This window comes from Cervus canadensis, chromosome 18, assembly GCF_019320065.1.
Source record: "Cervus canadensis isolate Bull #8, Minnesota chromosome 18, ASM1932006v1, whole genome shotgun sequence".
In the NCBI taxonomy this organism is placed as follows: Eukaryota; Metazoa; Chordata; class Mammalia; order Artiodactyla; family Cervidae; genus Cervus; species Cervus canadensis.
In genome coordinates, this window is record NC_057403.1 from 14,011,036 (window position 1) to 14,024,630 (window position 13,595).

Sequence of the window (13,595 nt, forward strand, 5' to 3'; positions counted from 1 at the left end):
GGCGTCCCGCTGGGGGTCAGCTGCGGAGTCAGGACTCACTCAGGGACAGGTGGGCTCCTTGCCTCACCCCCGGGGCCTCTCTGCTGGGCCGCGGGCTGGGAGCACTTGTTTGTCGAGGATGCTGCCTGCTCTGGTTTCCATTCAAAGGCAACACCCACGTCCCCGGGGCCTAATGAGCCAAGAGGACCAGGTAGATTCCATCCCCGCCCCGAGCAGTCCGGAGGTTGCCCCGGACAAGGACACAGGCAACTGTGAAGCAGGGTGTTTCCTGCTCTCACGGAGCTGACTCTGAAAGGTCCTGCTGGACAGTGGGTGAGGGAGAGACAGGGCTCTGAGACAGAGCAGTTGCGACTGGAACTCAAAACAAAAACAGATTGCATGCGTGCGTGCTAAGTCACTTCACTCGTGTCCAACTCTTTGGGACCCCAGGGACTGTAGCCCGCCAGGCTCCTCTGTCCATGGGATTCTCCAGGCAAGAATACTGGAGAGTGTAGTCACGCCCTCCTCCAGGGGATCTTCCCGACCCAGGGATCAAAGGCACCCACATCTCTTGTGTCGCCTGCATTGGCAGGTGGGTGCTTTACCAAATTACATTTAACATGGAGCGCCTGCCTGCTGGGTGTAGCCGGCAGGACTGCAGGTTTTGGAGACACGTCCGAGCAAAGTGCGCAACTCTTACCATCAGAGGCGAATCTCAGAGGTGGAGAGGGGACGGAATGGTTGCCCAGGAGATGGGTCAATGAGGAGCGAGGCCTAAGGGCTACGGTGTTTCTTCTATTGTTTTTTATTTCTTTCCATTTTTTGTCTTATTTTGTCTTCTTTTACAGTGTTTCTTTTTGGGGTGATGGAAGTGTTCTGAAATTGATTGTGGTGATTTTCACACAAGTCTGTGACAACACCAAATCCCCTGAGTTGTACACTTTAAATGGACACATTATGGGGTCTAGGAACTGTATCTCAATTAAGTGATAAAAACAATTCCCTGTCCCAATGGAGCATGCATTCTAACCAGAGGCCCCAGGGCCTGAGGTATTGGACACCCATGTCATTTTAACACCCCCTGGCCTGTATGTAACAGAATGATGTTCAGTCATTATTGTGACTCCATCGGCATCCTCCTTGATTTGAGGATTTTTTTTTTTAATTTCTTTTTTAAAATAAACTTATTTTTAAGAGCAGTTCTAGGTTTAAAACAAAATTGAGTGGGAGACACAGAGATACACCCACTTGTTGTGGGGTCCCCTCCACCTTCAAAGGCAACAATGGAGAATCTCCTCCCTTTTGAACACCCCTCATGTTTTGAGTCTCTTTCCAGAGGTTGCAGGGGAGGTCACCTGATGAGGCCAGGCCCACCAAAGATACACTTCCCAATTGGTAGGTCACCTGATGGACCAGGCCAGTGAAGATACACGCCTGCTGGGAGGTCACCTGATGGACCAGGCCCACCAAAGATACACTTCCAATTGGTAGGTCACCTGATGAACCAGGCCAATGAAGATACACTCCTACCGGGAGGTCACCTGATGAGGCCAGGCCCACCGAAGAGCCAATTCCTATCTGAGATTCGGAACCTCAATTCCAGCTTCAATGTCCCTTCACAGCAGCACTGACACCCACATCTGATCGAATAATTGGGAAGAGGTGTGTGTTCACCTGGGGAGCAGGGATCTTGGGGGACATCTAACAATTCTCACTAGAGAACTGGGGTACAGGGTGGGCCTCCTGGGGGGGAGGGGGGAGGGGTCATTCCAGGCCAAGAGGCTGGCCTGTCCCCGGCCACGAGGCGAGGCAGCGTGGTCTGTGCTGGTAACCAGCGAGTTGTTGTGGAGATGAAACCAGAACAGGCGTGTGAAGTGCCTGACACCAGCAAACGGGCCAGATAAGAAGCAGTAGCGGTGCTGATTATCCCATTATCAGACGTCTGGAGGCCGCTCAGCTCTCTGTCCCGGCCACCCCGGCCGGGTCACGTCCCTGGCTTCCCGTCAGGATCCACCAGTGCCCCCTCCCTCCTGGAGGGGAAAGAGCCGCTTTGGGAGGAGGGCAGAGGAGGGTGGCGGGGGCTCGGGTGGCCGGGTGAGTGGCGGCAAGTATCTGCGGAGCGCGGGTCGGTGCCAGGCACGGTGCCGGGCGTGGCGAGATAAGAGGCCGCAGGAGGCTGGGGACTTGGCCTTGGAGGCTGGATTCCAAGCTGCCCTCCTGGGGTGCCGAGAGCAGAGAGCTGAGGCTGCCGCGGGGCTGGTGCCCGGGAGCGGCGGGTGAGCCCCGGGCAGGTGGCCGACCCTGTGGGCCTCGGAGCCCCTGCCTGGCTCAGCACCTCGGCCTGTCTGGGCCAAATCTCCAATCGTTCTTTAGTCACTCAGTCGTGTCTGACTCTTCGGGACCCCATGGACTGTAGCTCGCCAGGCTCCTCTGTCCGTGGGATTCTCCAGGGAACAATACTGGAATGGAATGCCATGCCTTCCTCCGGGGGATCTTCCCAACCCAGGGATCCAACCTGGGTCTCCTGCATTGGCAGGCAGGTCCTTCAGCACTGAGCCACTGAGCCTCCAGGGAAGCCCAGGTCTCTAATTACCCCTCCTCAAAGCCCTTCTTGATCACCGGGCTGAAGTCTCATCTCTCATCACACGCTGGCCAGAAGCCCTCGCTTCTCGCGCAGCATTGCTTCTCCCTCTGGTTTTGACTTTTTTATTGAAGTGTAGTTGATCTCGTGTTGTGTTAGTTTCAGATACACAACAAACTGCTTCAGTTACACACATGTGTGTGCGTGCTCAGTCACGTCCAACTCTTTGCAACGCCATGGACTGCAGCCCGCCGGGCTCCTCTGTCCGTGGGATTCTCCAGGCAAGAATACTGGAGGGGGTTGCCATTCCCTTCTCCAGGAGATCTTCCCCAACCAGGGATCAAACCCAACACACACTCTTTCAGACCCTTTTCCTGGGGAAGCCCCAGTTACACACACACACACACACACACACACACACACACTCACTCTTTCAGACCCTTTTCCTTGGGACGCCCCAGTTACACACACACAGGCGCGTGTGCTTGCACACACACACACACGCTCAGACCTTCTCCCGCATGGTCACTAGAATACACCGAGTTCCCTGTGCTGCTTTCCCTCGCCCCTGACAACACCCGGCACTCAGACACAGGTGAGCTCCTGTGAGGTTCATAAGGGGGCACTGGACTGTAATATAGACTATTTATATGAGATAACGCCGTGTTTGCCGCTCAAAGTATAAAAGAAACAGCTGTGAATCCATTCGGGCTCAAATAAATGACTGAAGACATGAATAAACAGGAGGGACAGAAGAATTCTCCCCCAAAACGTGTCTGGATACAGCCCCCTCCAGAAGGCGGAGCTTTCTTCCCCTTGCTTCCGCGGTCTGTTTGCTGAGTAGAGCTTGGAAGCAGGGTGACACTCCGCACCGTGCAAACCGCCGGGTGAGGGGAGCAGCCTCAGTGACGTCATGGGGTACCACATCCAGGAGCCGCGGGGCGCGGGGGCGTGGCCTCTCTTCCAGGAATCGCTCAGGGGCCAGGGTCGTGCAAGACCGAGGCAGCCTCAGGAGTGGCCACAGGCCAGTGGAGGCTCAGGGGCAGGACGGAAGGCCACACGGTGTCCTGGAGGTGGGGCGGAGGGATCCTGGGACAGAAAGACAATAGGGAAAAGGAGCGAAATCTGGGGAAGGGGCTTGCATTAGGTTGATAGAAACCTGCTGATACTGGCGTCTTGGTTTTGGATGATAAGGACTTGATGATATCTGGGAAACCTGGGCCAGGGGTACCCAACCTCAGTACCACCATAGCAACTTCTCTGTATATTTAAGACGATTCCAGAAGGAAAAAGTTATTTAAGAAGAATCTGTGCTGCTCAGGTGTCTCTGTAAGCTCCCAAAGCTTATCAGATGGTAACATAACCTGCTGGAGAAGGCAATGGCAACCCACTCCAGTGCTCTTGCCTGGAGAATCCCAGGGACCGCGGAGCCTGGCGGGCTGCCGTCTATGGGGTCGCACAGAGTCGGACATGACTGAAGCGACTTAGCAGCAGCAGCAGCAACATAACCTGCGTGCTTTTCACTGAATTTAAATTTTATCAAGGACAAGGAGGTTAGATAAATATTTGATATCTTGGTATGATACACACGCTGAAGTGTTTAGCGGTGATGTGGACTCATGTTTGCAGATGGCTTTGAAATGCATTTTTAAAGGATAGGTGGCTGGAGACCATCTGTATTTCCCCTCAAGTTTTCTGTGAACGTAAAATGGCCTTAGATATTAAAATCTATTCGTTTTTAAAAAGATGGATGGGGAGGCCCCTGGTGGTCTAGTGGTTAGGATTCTGTGGCTTCACTGCCATGGCCTGGGTTCAATGCCTGGTTGGGGGCCTGAGAGACCGCAACCCACGTGGCACAGCCTAAATAAATAGATGTATAAAATGTTAAACAGGAAAGGGAAGTCAAGTCCTGCCGGCCTCTTCACAAATCCCTTGGGGCGCTGTCTGCACTTCACTGGGGCAGAGAGCAGACTCCTGTGAGTTGCTGCTGGATCTGGTCCCCTTCCCCTTGCTCATCTCCTCTCCCGTCTCTGCCTCCGCTCAGGCCGGGCTCTCTGTTCCCTGGAGGCACGGGTCACAGTCTCACCTCAGGACCTCTGCATCCGCTCTGCCCTCCCCTGGCACACGTCCCTGCTTATCTTCGAGGCCCACTCCTGTCCTGTTTGGACAGCCTGGAGCTCCCACCGCACCCCACCTTGTCCCGCGTCTCCCTGATCCACAGCATCATCCCCTTCGAAGATGCTTTGTCCCTTCCCTGATCACTGTGTTTTCATGTCTGTCTCCTCCCACCAGGAAGTACACCCCTCGTGGGGACGGCCCCGTGTCTGTTTCACTAGACAGTGCGTGATCAACAGCTAGCGTGGTGCCCAGCCCAGAGTGGGAGTTCAGCAAGTGTTTGGTTTCCTTGTTTTTTAAATTTCGTTTTCGTTATTTACTTTTGGCTGCACTGGGTCTTCACTGCAGCGTGCGGGCTTCTCACTGTGGTAGCTTCTCTTACTGTGGAGCACGGCCTCTAGACGCACCGGCTTAGCTGCCTTGCAGCGTGTGGGATCTTCCCAGACCGGGGATTGGACTCATGTTCCCTGTATTGCAGGTGAATTCTCAACCACTGGACCACCAGGGAAGCCCAGTAAGTATTATTTTGAACTGATGTCCTGAGTATATTTATGTGCATCTCCTACCGGAATGTGAGCTTGTTTGCTTCTCTGCTGATGTTTTACCTCTAAACACAAGATGCTCCGTAGAGTTTAGGATGAATAAATGAATGAACAGGATAAGCACGAATCACAGGCTTTGGCACGGTGAGAGCCGAGACTTTGATTGGTTCTGGGGGTGGGGAGAGGAGATGCAGTCTTGTGGGGCTGAGCCTTATCCTGTGCGATCTGACGTTATCTCTGGGTGAACAGTGTCAGAACTGAATTGAATTCTAGACGCCCCAGGTGGCTCAGCAGTGAAGAATCCAGCTGCCAGTGCCTGTCACTGCAGGGGTCGCGAGTTCAATCCCTGAGTCAGGAAGAGCCCCTGGAGGAGGAGATGGCAACCCACTCCAGTGTGGTTGCCTGGAGAACCCCATGGACAGAGGAGCCTGGTGGGCTACGGTCTATGGGGTCACAAAAGAGTGAGACATGATTTGGTGACTAAACAACAAAAGTTTGGTGATGAATTGCTTGATGTGTGACCAAATGCCACAGACATTTGGTCACTGGGAGTATCAGAGATGAAGTATTTCATGAGTAGTAGTAGAGTAGAGTGGAGAAGAAAAACAGAAGAGTTTTCTTTGCATACCTACGATAGTCATATTCGTAGGGACAAGAAGTGGAACAGTGATTGTCGGGGGAGAGTGGAGGGGAATGGGGAGTTACCCATTGCTTAATGGGCACAGAGCTTCAGTGGGGGACTATGAAAAAGTTCCGGAAATGGAGGGTGGCCATGGTTACACGGCAATGTGAATGTCCTTAATGCCACTGAACTGCACACTTAAGTGGGTAAAAAGGTAAAATTTATGTTCTGTTTTACCTCAATAGAAAAGATCTGGAAAATGGGGGAAAAAAAAAAAAAAGAGCACAGGCTCTGGGACCACAGGGCTCAGGGTCATATCAGGAACTGCCGCTTCCTACCAGACCTTGAGCACATCTGTTCATGTCTCTGGACTTGAGTCTCGTTCTCAGGAAAATAGAACTCCCTTGGGAAGCCCACATGTCTCACTGGTGGGACTGTAGGTGAAGAATGGTCTGGCAGTTTCTTGGAAAGCTCACCTTAAACTTCCCACACACCCTCGCAATTCCGCTCCTGGGAATCTGCCCGAGAGAAACGGAGACACATGTCTACAGGAAGACTTGTACACACGTGTTCACAGCAGCACTGTTTTTTTAAGTTATTTATTTTTAATTGGAGGACAGTTGCTTTACAGCATTGTGTTGGCCTCTGCCATGCATCAGCCTGACCCAGCCACAGGCGCACACACGTCCCTGCCCTCCGGAAGCTCCCTGCCACCTCCCGCTCCTCCGGGTGGTCACAGAGCTTTGGGTTTGAGCTCCCTGTGTCTTGCAGCAAAGTTCCGCTGGCTGTCTCATTTTCCACATGGTGATGCATTTGTCTCAGTGCCATTCTCCCAGTTCTTCCCACCCTCTCCTTCCCCCTCTGCGTCCACAAGTCCGTTCTCTGTGCCTGCGTCTTCATTGTGTAGCAGCCACTATTTGTAAGAGCCAAAGAATGGATCCAACCCAAACACCCGTGAATGGGTGGAATGGAATATTATTCAGCCGTGAAAGGAACAACATGCTGATATAACTTACAGCCTGGATGGACCTTGAGGACACAAAGTGAAAGAGACCAGATACGAGAGGCCACGTGTTGTGTGACCCACGCCTGTGAAATGTCCAGAAAAGGCATGTCTCTGGTGACAGAAAGTACATTCGTGTCTGCCTGGGATTAAGGATGGAAGTCGGAAGTACGTTTAATGAGCACAAGAGATCTTTGCAGGCGGGGGCGGGGTGGGGTGGGGTGGTGATGAAAATGTTCTAAAATTGGATTGTGGCGATACTTGCACGATCCTGTGAATTTACCAAAAATCATTGACCTGTACACTTAAGATGAGTGAATTCTGTGGAATGTAAGTGACACCTCAACAAACCTGCTTAAGAAGAAAAAACAGAGCCTATAATGGTATCTCTCTAAGGATGCCGTTGTGAAGATTGTGAGCTAATTCACGTCAATCTCCTTAGAGATGTAGGGTAAATGCTCAAGAAATGTGTTCTGTATTATTATGATCAAGTGTGACAAGATCGTCTGTGTAAAATGCTTACTCCAGGGAAAGACAGCAATCGAAACAGAGTTAAGATTCACAAACAGCCCTAATATTGCTTTACAATAATACCAGTCGCTTGGTTATTTTATCATTTCCTGGGGCTGTCCCACGTACGTGGGCCTGTTATCTCATCTGCAGAATGGGAGACGTGGGCTCTGTCTCCAAGGCCCTTTTCTTGCCGTAAGTCCTATATTTTGTTCTGGCAATGTTTCTCTTCAGATGTGGTGTCCTGAGGTATGAGTAAGCATGTGGGGTGGGGGAGGGCAGTGGGCACACCTTAGTGGGGTGCCTTGGGGCTTGGAGACCAGGATGTGTGTGTGTGTGGGGGGGACTTGAAAGGTGGGTTGCATGACTGGGAGCTGATTGTGAAGGTTGTATGGGCCTGGTGCAGGGTTCAGGGTGCAGAGCCAGTCCAGTCTGGGTTGGAGTCCTATATCCGCTGTTCCCTACCTCTGGGACTTTGGACAAGAGAGTCCTGCTCCGGGCAGTGTTAACTCCTCTGGAAAATGGTGAGCACGTTGCCCTGTGGGGAGCTAGTATTCCCTGAGTTCATATCTATACCAGTAAGAAAGCAACAGCAGCAAAAACTTGACCCCAGGTGCCAACCACTGTCTTCAACTCTTTCCACAAAGTAATTTTTTTTTTTGGTCATGCCATGCAGCTTGTGGGGGGTCTTAGTTCCCCAATCAGGGATTGAACCCAGGACCTTGGCAGTAAGAGTCCAGAGTTCTAACCAGTGGACCTCCAGAGAATTCCCCACAGTAACACATTGATCCAAAGGGCTCAGTTTACATTAGTGATCATGGAAGTAGGACAAATGCCTTCTTAGCATGAACCCTCAGTTTGCCTCTTCTATAAACAGGGCTGTGTAATCACCTCCCTCAAGGAGTTTCATCTGTGAGATTGTGCTGAAACGGTGTCTGGCCTGCAACTAGGATGTGGTAATAGGGAGCCACTGAAGGTTCCTGGAGAGGGAGGTGGCTGGCCTGTAAGGAAAGCATACCCCAGCCCCCTTCCCTCCAGCACCCAAGGTTAAGTTATAGCTTCAGGTGGGATCTAGTGCACTGGAGAATGGGGCTTATTTGGAAACTATCATTATTTGTGCCAACATGTGATTACCTCCCCACCAGTCTGTGAGCTCCCCGAGGGCAGGTGGTCCTCTGGTCTTTGGCGCCAACATGCAGCCCGGGGTGTGGTGAACACAGCACAAATGGAGACCTTCCTACGTGCCGGACACCGTTCCAAGGGCTCGGCTACAGTGTGTCTCGTTACGTCCGGGAATTCTGCAAAGCGCCGAGTGGTCATCGTCTCCCCGGCCTGCCTCTCAGCCCCCATCTTCGCAGCTTCCCTCCTGCCCGCTCCCTCTGCCAGTTTCATCGCACCAGGGAAGCAGACCCCCTCCCTGAGCCTCGAGCCTCTGTCTGCTGCCCTGGAAAACAAGGATGATGTCACCCGCCCCTTGCCTGGCTTCCCAGGTGCCGAGAGACCTGGGGGGCAGGATGTCAGTAGGAGGAAAGAGAGGGAGGGGGCTTAAGGAGGACTGGCCTGGAGACATCCCCCCTCCACTACTAGGACCTAAACACACACACAAACACACACACACACACACACACACACAGACCTCGAGGTCTGTGTACACGATGACACTGTCCACCCCGCCCATGGTTCCTTGTGGTTTTTTAAACAGGGAGCAGCCACCCAACACACACACACACACACACACACACACACACACAGACCCCTGCTCCTTCACCCCTGCTCTTCCCTCTTTCCACCAGTTCTTCATGCAGGTCAAAAGGTCAGAGGTCATCTCCCCAGAGGCCCTGCCGTCCCCTTGGGCTCCATCTTCACAGCACCCTGCAGTTCTCTTGGAAGCCCTTATCAATACCTGATGTTACGGTGCAGACTGGCTTATTGCCTAGGGCAGCGAGGTTCTGGTGGAGCTTTTTGTGATGTGGAATGTTCTAGACTTGTGATGTCCAGCCGGGTAGCCACCGGCCACAGGGGGATACTGGGCACTTGAAACAGTGTGACTGAGGAATGCTTAATCTTATTCCGTTTTAATTATTTTATCATAAACGTATCATTCTCCGTTTCAGCAGGAGTGCCGCCTGGGGCCGGTGGCTACACCGAGTCAGCCGGTGCCAAGTGGCTTTCCTCTTCTCGTGTCCCGGGGCCTCGAGCTGCGCCCGGGCAGTGTTCGGTCAATGAGTGCATGTAAGGGTCCCCAAAGACCCCCGGGGCAGAGGGTAGCTTGTCGTCTGCCGCCCCTGGCTCTTCTCATGAATGTCTTGCTTGGCTCGTGGGCCCGTGTCCCCTGAAGTGGGGCTCTGCCTGCTTCCACTCTGAGCCAAGGCTCAGGGCCTGGCAGACGCCGCCCTGCTCCCCAGACCCCCTCCGCCGGCCCTCCCCGCACAGACAGCCCCACTCTCTCCAGTTCCACAAACTCACATTTATTCACAGACGGACAAAGGGACAGGGACAGACCTTTGCTCACTGGGGACTGCCCCCCACCCCAGGATCCGGCAGTTCCAAAGAGGTGATGGTGTCCAGTGTGTGAAATGGGGAGGCAGCCAGGCTGGGGGGGGGGTCCCCCTTCAGTCTCCATCCCTCTGGCCAATGTCCTCCGCCTCCGACTCAGCGTCCTGCCTTCAGACGAGGGGCGAGCAGTTTCTAACCAGCATCAGGGGCCTGGGGGTGGGCGATGGGGACCGAGGGGCGTCCAGCCCCCGCCCCTAGTGTCGAGGGCTGGAAGGGGAGGGTGGGTTCACAGAGGAGGCGCCTCTCTTTTCACTTCCCTCCTCCGTGCTGCAGGCCGGGGCAGGGGCGGCTCCCACGGAGGGGCTGAGGGGGGCGGTGCCGGTCAGGAGGCCAGGCCCCCCAGGCCTCGCAGGTGAGCCTTGCTCTCAGTCTCCTCTTCCTCCATCTCGAAGGCCGAGTGGTCTTGGCTGTCGAAGCAGGAGGCGCTGAGGAAGACAGGGGGTGCTGCTGCCGCCGGCGACTGGGGCGGGGACCCCGGGGACGGCGGCTCTTCCTTGATGTGGGCGAGGGGCAACGGGAGCCCCTCGGCCTCCTGGCCCGCGGGGGGCGGCGGGGCGCGCGGCGGCGAGGCCGGGGCCTGCAGTGCCTGCTGCGCGGCGGCGGCCCGCTCCAGCTCGGCGCGGTGGCAGCGCTGGTGACGCAGCAGGCTGTAGGCGCGGGAGAAGCGGCGCGAGCAGTGCGGGCAGGGGTGCGGGGCCGGGCCCCCCGCGTGCACCTGCGCGTGGCGCGCCAGGTCGGCCAGCCTCTTGAACTCCCGCTGGCAGCGCACGCACTGGAAGGGCCGCGCGCCCGAGTGGGTCACCCCGTGCTGCCGGAGGTGCGCCCGGCGCCGGAAGCCTTTGCCGCACTCAGGGCACCAGAAGCGGGGTTCGCCGGCCGGGGCCCGGGCCGGGGCGGCCTCGCCTCCGTTCTGCCCGCCTGGCCCGCCTTCCGCGGCGGCCCCGCGGTCCGCCCCTTCGCCCCCCTCGGGCCCCCTCCCTGAGGTCCGGCCGCCCACCGCCGCCGCCTTGTCGTCCTTCTTGGCCGCCGCGGGCAGCGGGGCCAGCAGGCTGAGCGCGCCGTGGACGCGGCGGTGCTGGCGGAGGTAGGAAGCCAGGCGGAAGGCCAGGCCGCAGTCTGTGCACACGAAGGGGCGATCGGTGGAGTGGACCAGCCGGTGGCGGGACAGCGACCAGGGCCTGGCGAAGGCCTTGAGGCAGATGGAGCACTGGTGGCGCTTGGGGCGCGGCGGGGGCCCCCCCTCGCCCTCCTGGTCGCCCTCGGGGCGCAGGCACGGGTGCGCTTTGAGCTCGCCCTTGGTGGCGAAGGCCTCCCGGCAGCGGAGACACAGCAGCGTCCAGTCGGCCTGCAGCAGGACCTGCTTCTCCTCCTGCCGCCCGGCAGCCAGCGCCAGCTCGGCCCTGAGCTCCGCCGCCCCGGCCTCGGCCTCGGCCGCGGCCCCCTCCGGCTCGCGGGGCCCCGCGCTAGTGGCAGCTGCCGGCGTGGCCGGCTCCCCCGTGGCCCACGGCTCGGGCCGCGCAGCCGCTGCCTCCTCCGCCGCCGCGTCTTCCTCCTCCGCTCCGGCGCCGGGTGGCTGCTCGGCGGCCTTGTCCTGCGGGCCCCAGCCGGACTCGGCCGCCTCCTTGGCCGCCCTGTCGATGGCCAGCTCGACGCCGCCTCCTGCGTGCTCCTGGGCCAGGTGGCGCCGGAGCTGCGCGGGCTCGGGGAAGGTGCGCGGGCAGGCGGCGCAGCGCAGCGGGGGCTGCGGCCCGTGGCCGCGCAGGTGGCGCGAGAGGTGGGCCGGCCGGCGGAAGGCCTTGGGGCACAGGGGGCAGGCGTGGGGCCGCAGGCCCGAGTGGCTCAGCCGGTGCCGGGAGAGGTAGTAGGGGAAGCGGAAGAGGCGGCCACACGTGGGGCAGGGCAGGGGCGCCCGGGGGGCTCCGGCACCCCCCCGGCCACGGCCTCGGCCTCGGCCTCTGCCCCGGCCCCGGCCTCGGCCCCGGCCCCGGTGAGGTGGGCTTCCCTGGGCAGGTGGAGGAGGTTGCGGATCCATGCCTGTAAATAGAAAGGGAAAAGACAGAGATATTGTTGCGGGGGCGGGGGGCTGGGGGGGGGTGTGCAGTGCGGAAATGCAGAGCCAGAGCTATGGAGAGACAGAGAGGGCCAGAGGTTTAGCGGGGCAACAGAGGGACAGACAGACGAGGAAAGGGGCCGGGGCGAGAGGCAGAGACCTGGTAGAAGCAGAAGACGGGACGGCGAGAGGCAGAAAGCAGGAGAGAGAGACAGAGAGATGGGGACACCCAGCAGAGACAGAGATGGAGAGAAAACAAAGAGATGCGGGCAGAGATGGGGCCAGCAGAGACCAGCGGGACCGCGGCAGGATGGAGAGAGGGAGAGATAGGGAGACAGAGAGCCAGACCGAGACAGACAGAAGAAAGCGGGGGCAAAGTCAGTGAAGCGCTTTTCCTCCCGGGGGGGCCCCGTCCGGAGCGTGCCGGGAGGGGCCGGGACACAGTCCCCGGTGCCAGAGAGGAGGGGGTGGGAGGCAGGGTCCGGAGGCCCCGGAAATGGAGTGTGGGTGCCCCGGTGGCCAGAGGCTGGGAGAGGCCGGGATAGGAGGGCTCGGAGTCCTAGGCCGGGAGGGGGCTCAGGGGCCCGGATTCCGGGGGCTGGGGGCGCGTGCGCGCGCTGGGGAGGAAATGCCGGGGACCCGCATCTGGACTTGTGTACCTGGGGTGGGGGGTGTGGATTCCGGGGTCCCCGGGGGTGGAGAAGGCTGGGGGAGGGGGCCGGGCGCCTGAGACAAGGGAGAGGAGGGCCCTGGGGGCCCGGGCCTGGACGCCTCCCCGAGGAAGGCCGCTGGGGCTGGGTGGGGAGCCCCCGGCCCCCGAGGGGGGCCCGTCCCCGCGCTGGGCCCAGCCCTTGGCCCCCCGCAGGCGTGATCGGCAGAATCGGGGCGACGGGTCGCGGCCTCCCCGGCAAGGTTTTGAGCCCGGGACCCGCGGCTCGGTCCCGCGGCCCGGCGCCCGGCCCTTACCTCCGCGCCCTCCGCCTCTCCGCTCCTTTCTTCCTTCCCCGCGGCCGGCCGAGCGCGGACGGCGGTAGCGGGGAGGCAGGGCCCCCGAGCGCGGTGGGGGCGGGGGCGGGGGAGGAGGCTGGGTTCGGTGTCGCCGCCTAAGCCTTCCCCCCGGAAACCCGGCTCCTCGCCCGCGCCTGGAAGGGGAAAAGGCTGGCGGGGAGGCCGGAAGCGGGTGGACGCGGGGACCCAGGAGGCGGGGACGCAGGGCGGCTCGGACGCCTGGGTCCTCTAAGGGGAGGGGGCTGGGGGCCCGTCCTCTGCCTCCAGGAGGTCAGCCCCCACCTCCCACAACACACGCACACCCGCACACACACACCCATTCATTCCTTCAACACATGCACATTCATCAGGTCCTGTCAGCGCCAGGCACTGTGCGGGGCGAGGCGGGTGGCCGGGAAAGATGGTGAATGCGGCCCTGAGTGACAGGCGACGGGAAAAGGCTCCGCAATCGGGACGGGAACCTGACTGCAGCCGTCACGCGGCTGCCTGAGAAGGCGATGTTCCGTCTGTGAGCCTCAGTCTCGCCCTCCGTGATTAACCCCCGCGTGGTTATCCCCTTGACGCTAAGAAACCGGTTACTCATTGTGCTACGTAGATTCACTCCATCCGAAGCCACCGCTGTTTACTGA

The 13,595-nt window shown here is 58.5% G+C and overlaps 1 protein-coding gene across 1 annotated transcript; it reads right to left on the reverse strand.

The window, feature by feature from the left end:
- Positions 1-9,804: 9,804 nt before the first annotated feature.
- On the reverse strand, positions 9,805-13,083 carry ZNF579 (zinc finger protein 579). Its single transcript, XM_043437595.1, has 2 exons — positions 12,925-13,083; positions 9,805-11,942 (listed from the first exon to the last, which is right to left on the reverse strand). The coding sequence occupies exon 2, from the start codon at positions 11,938-11,940 to the stop codon at positions 10,231-10,233; it is 1,710 nt and encodes a 569-aa protein (XP_043293530.1). The 5' UTR covers positions 11,941-11,942; positions 12,925-13,083; the 3' UTR covers positions 9,805-10,230.
- Between the last annotated feature and the right edge of the window lie 512 nt (positions 13,084-13,595).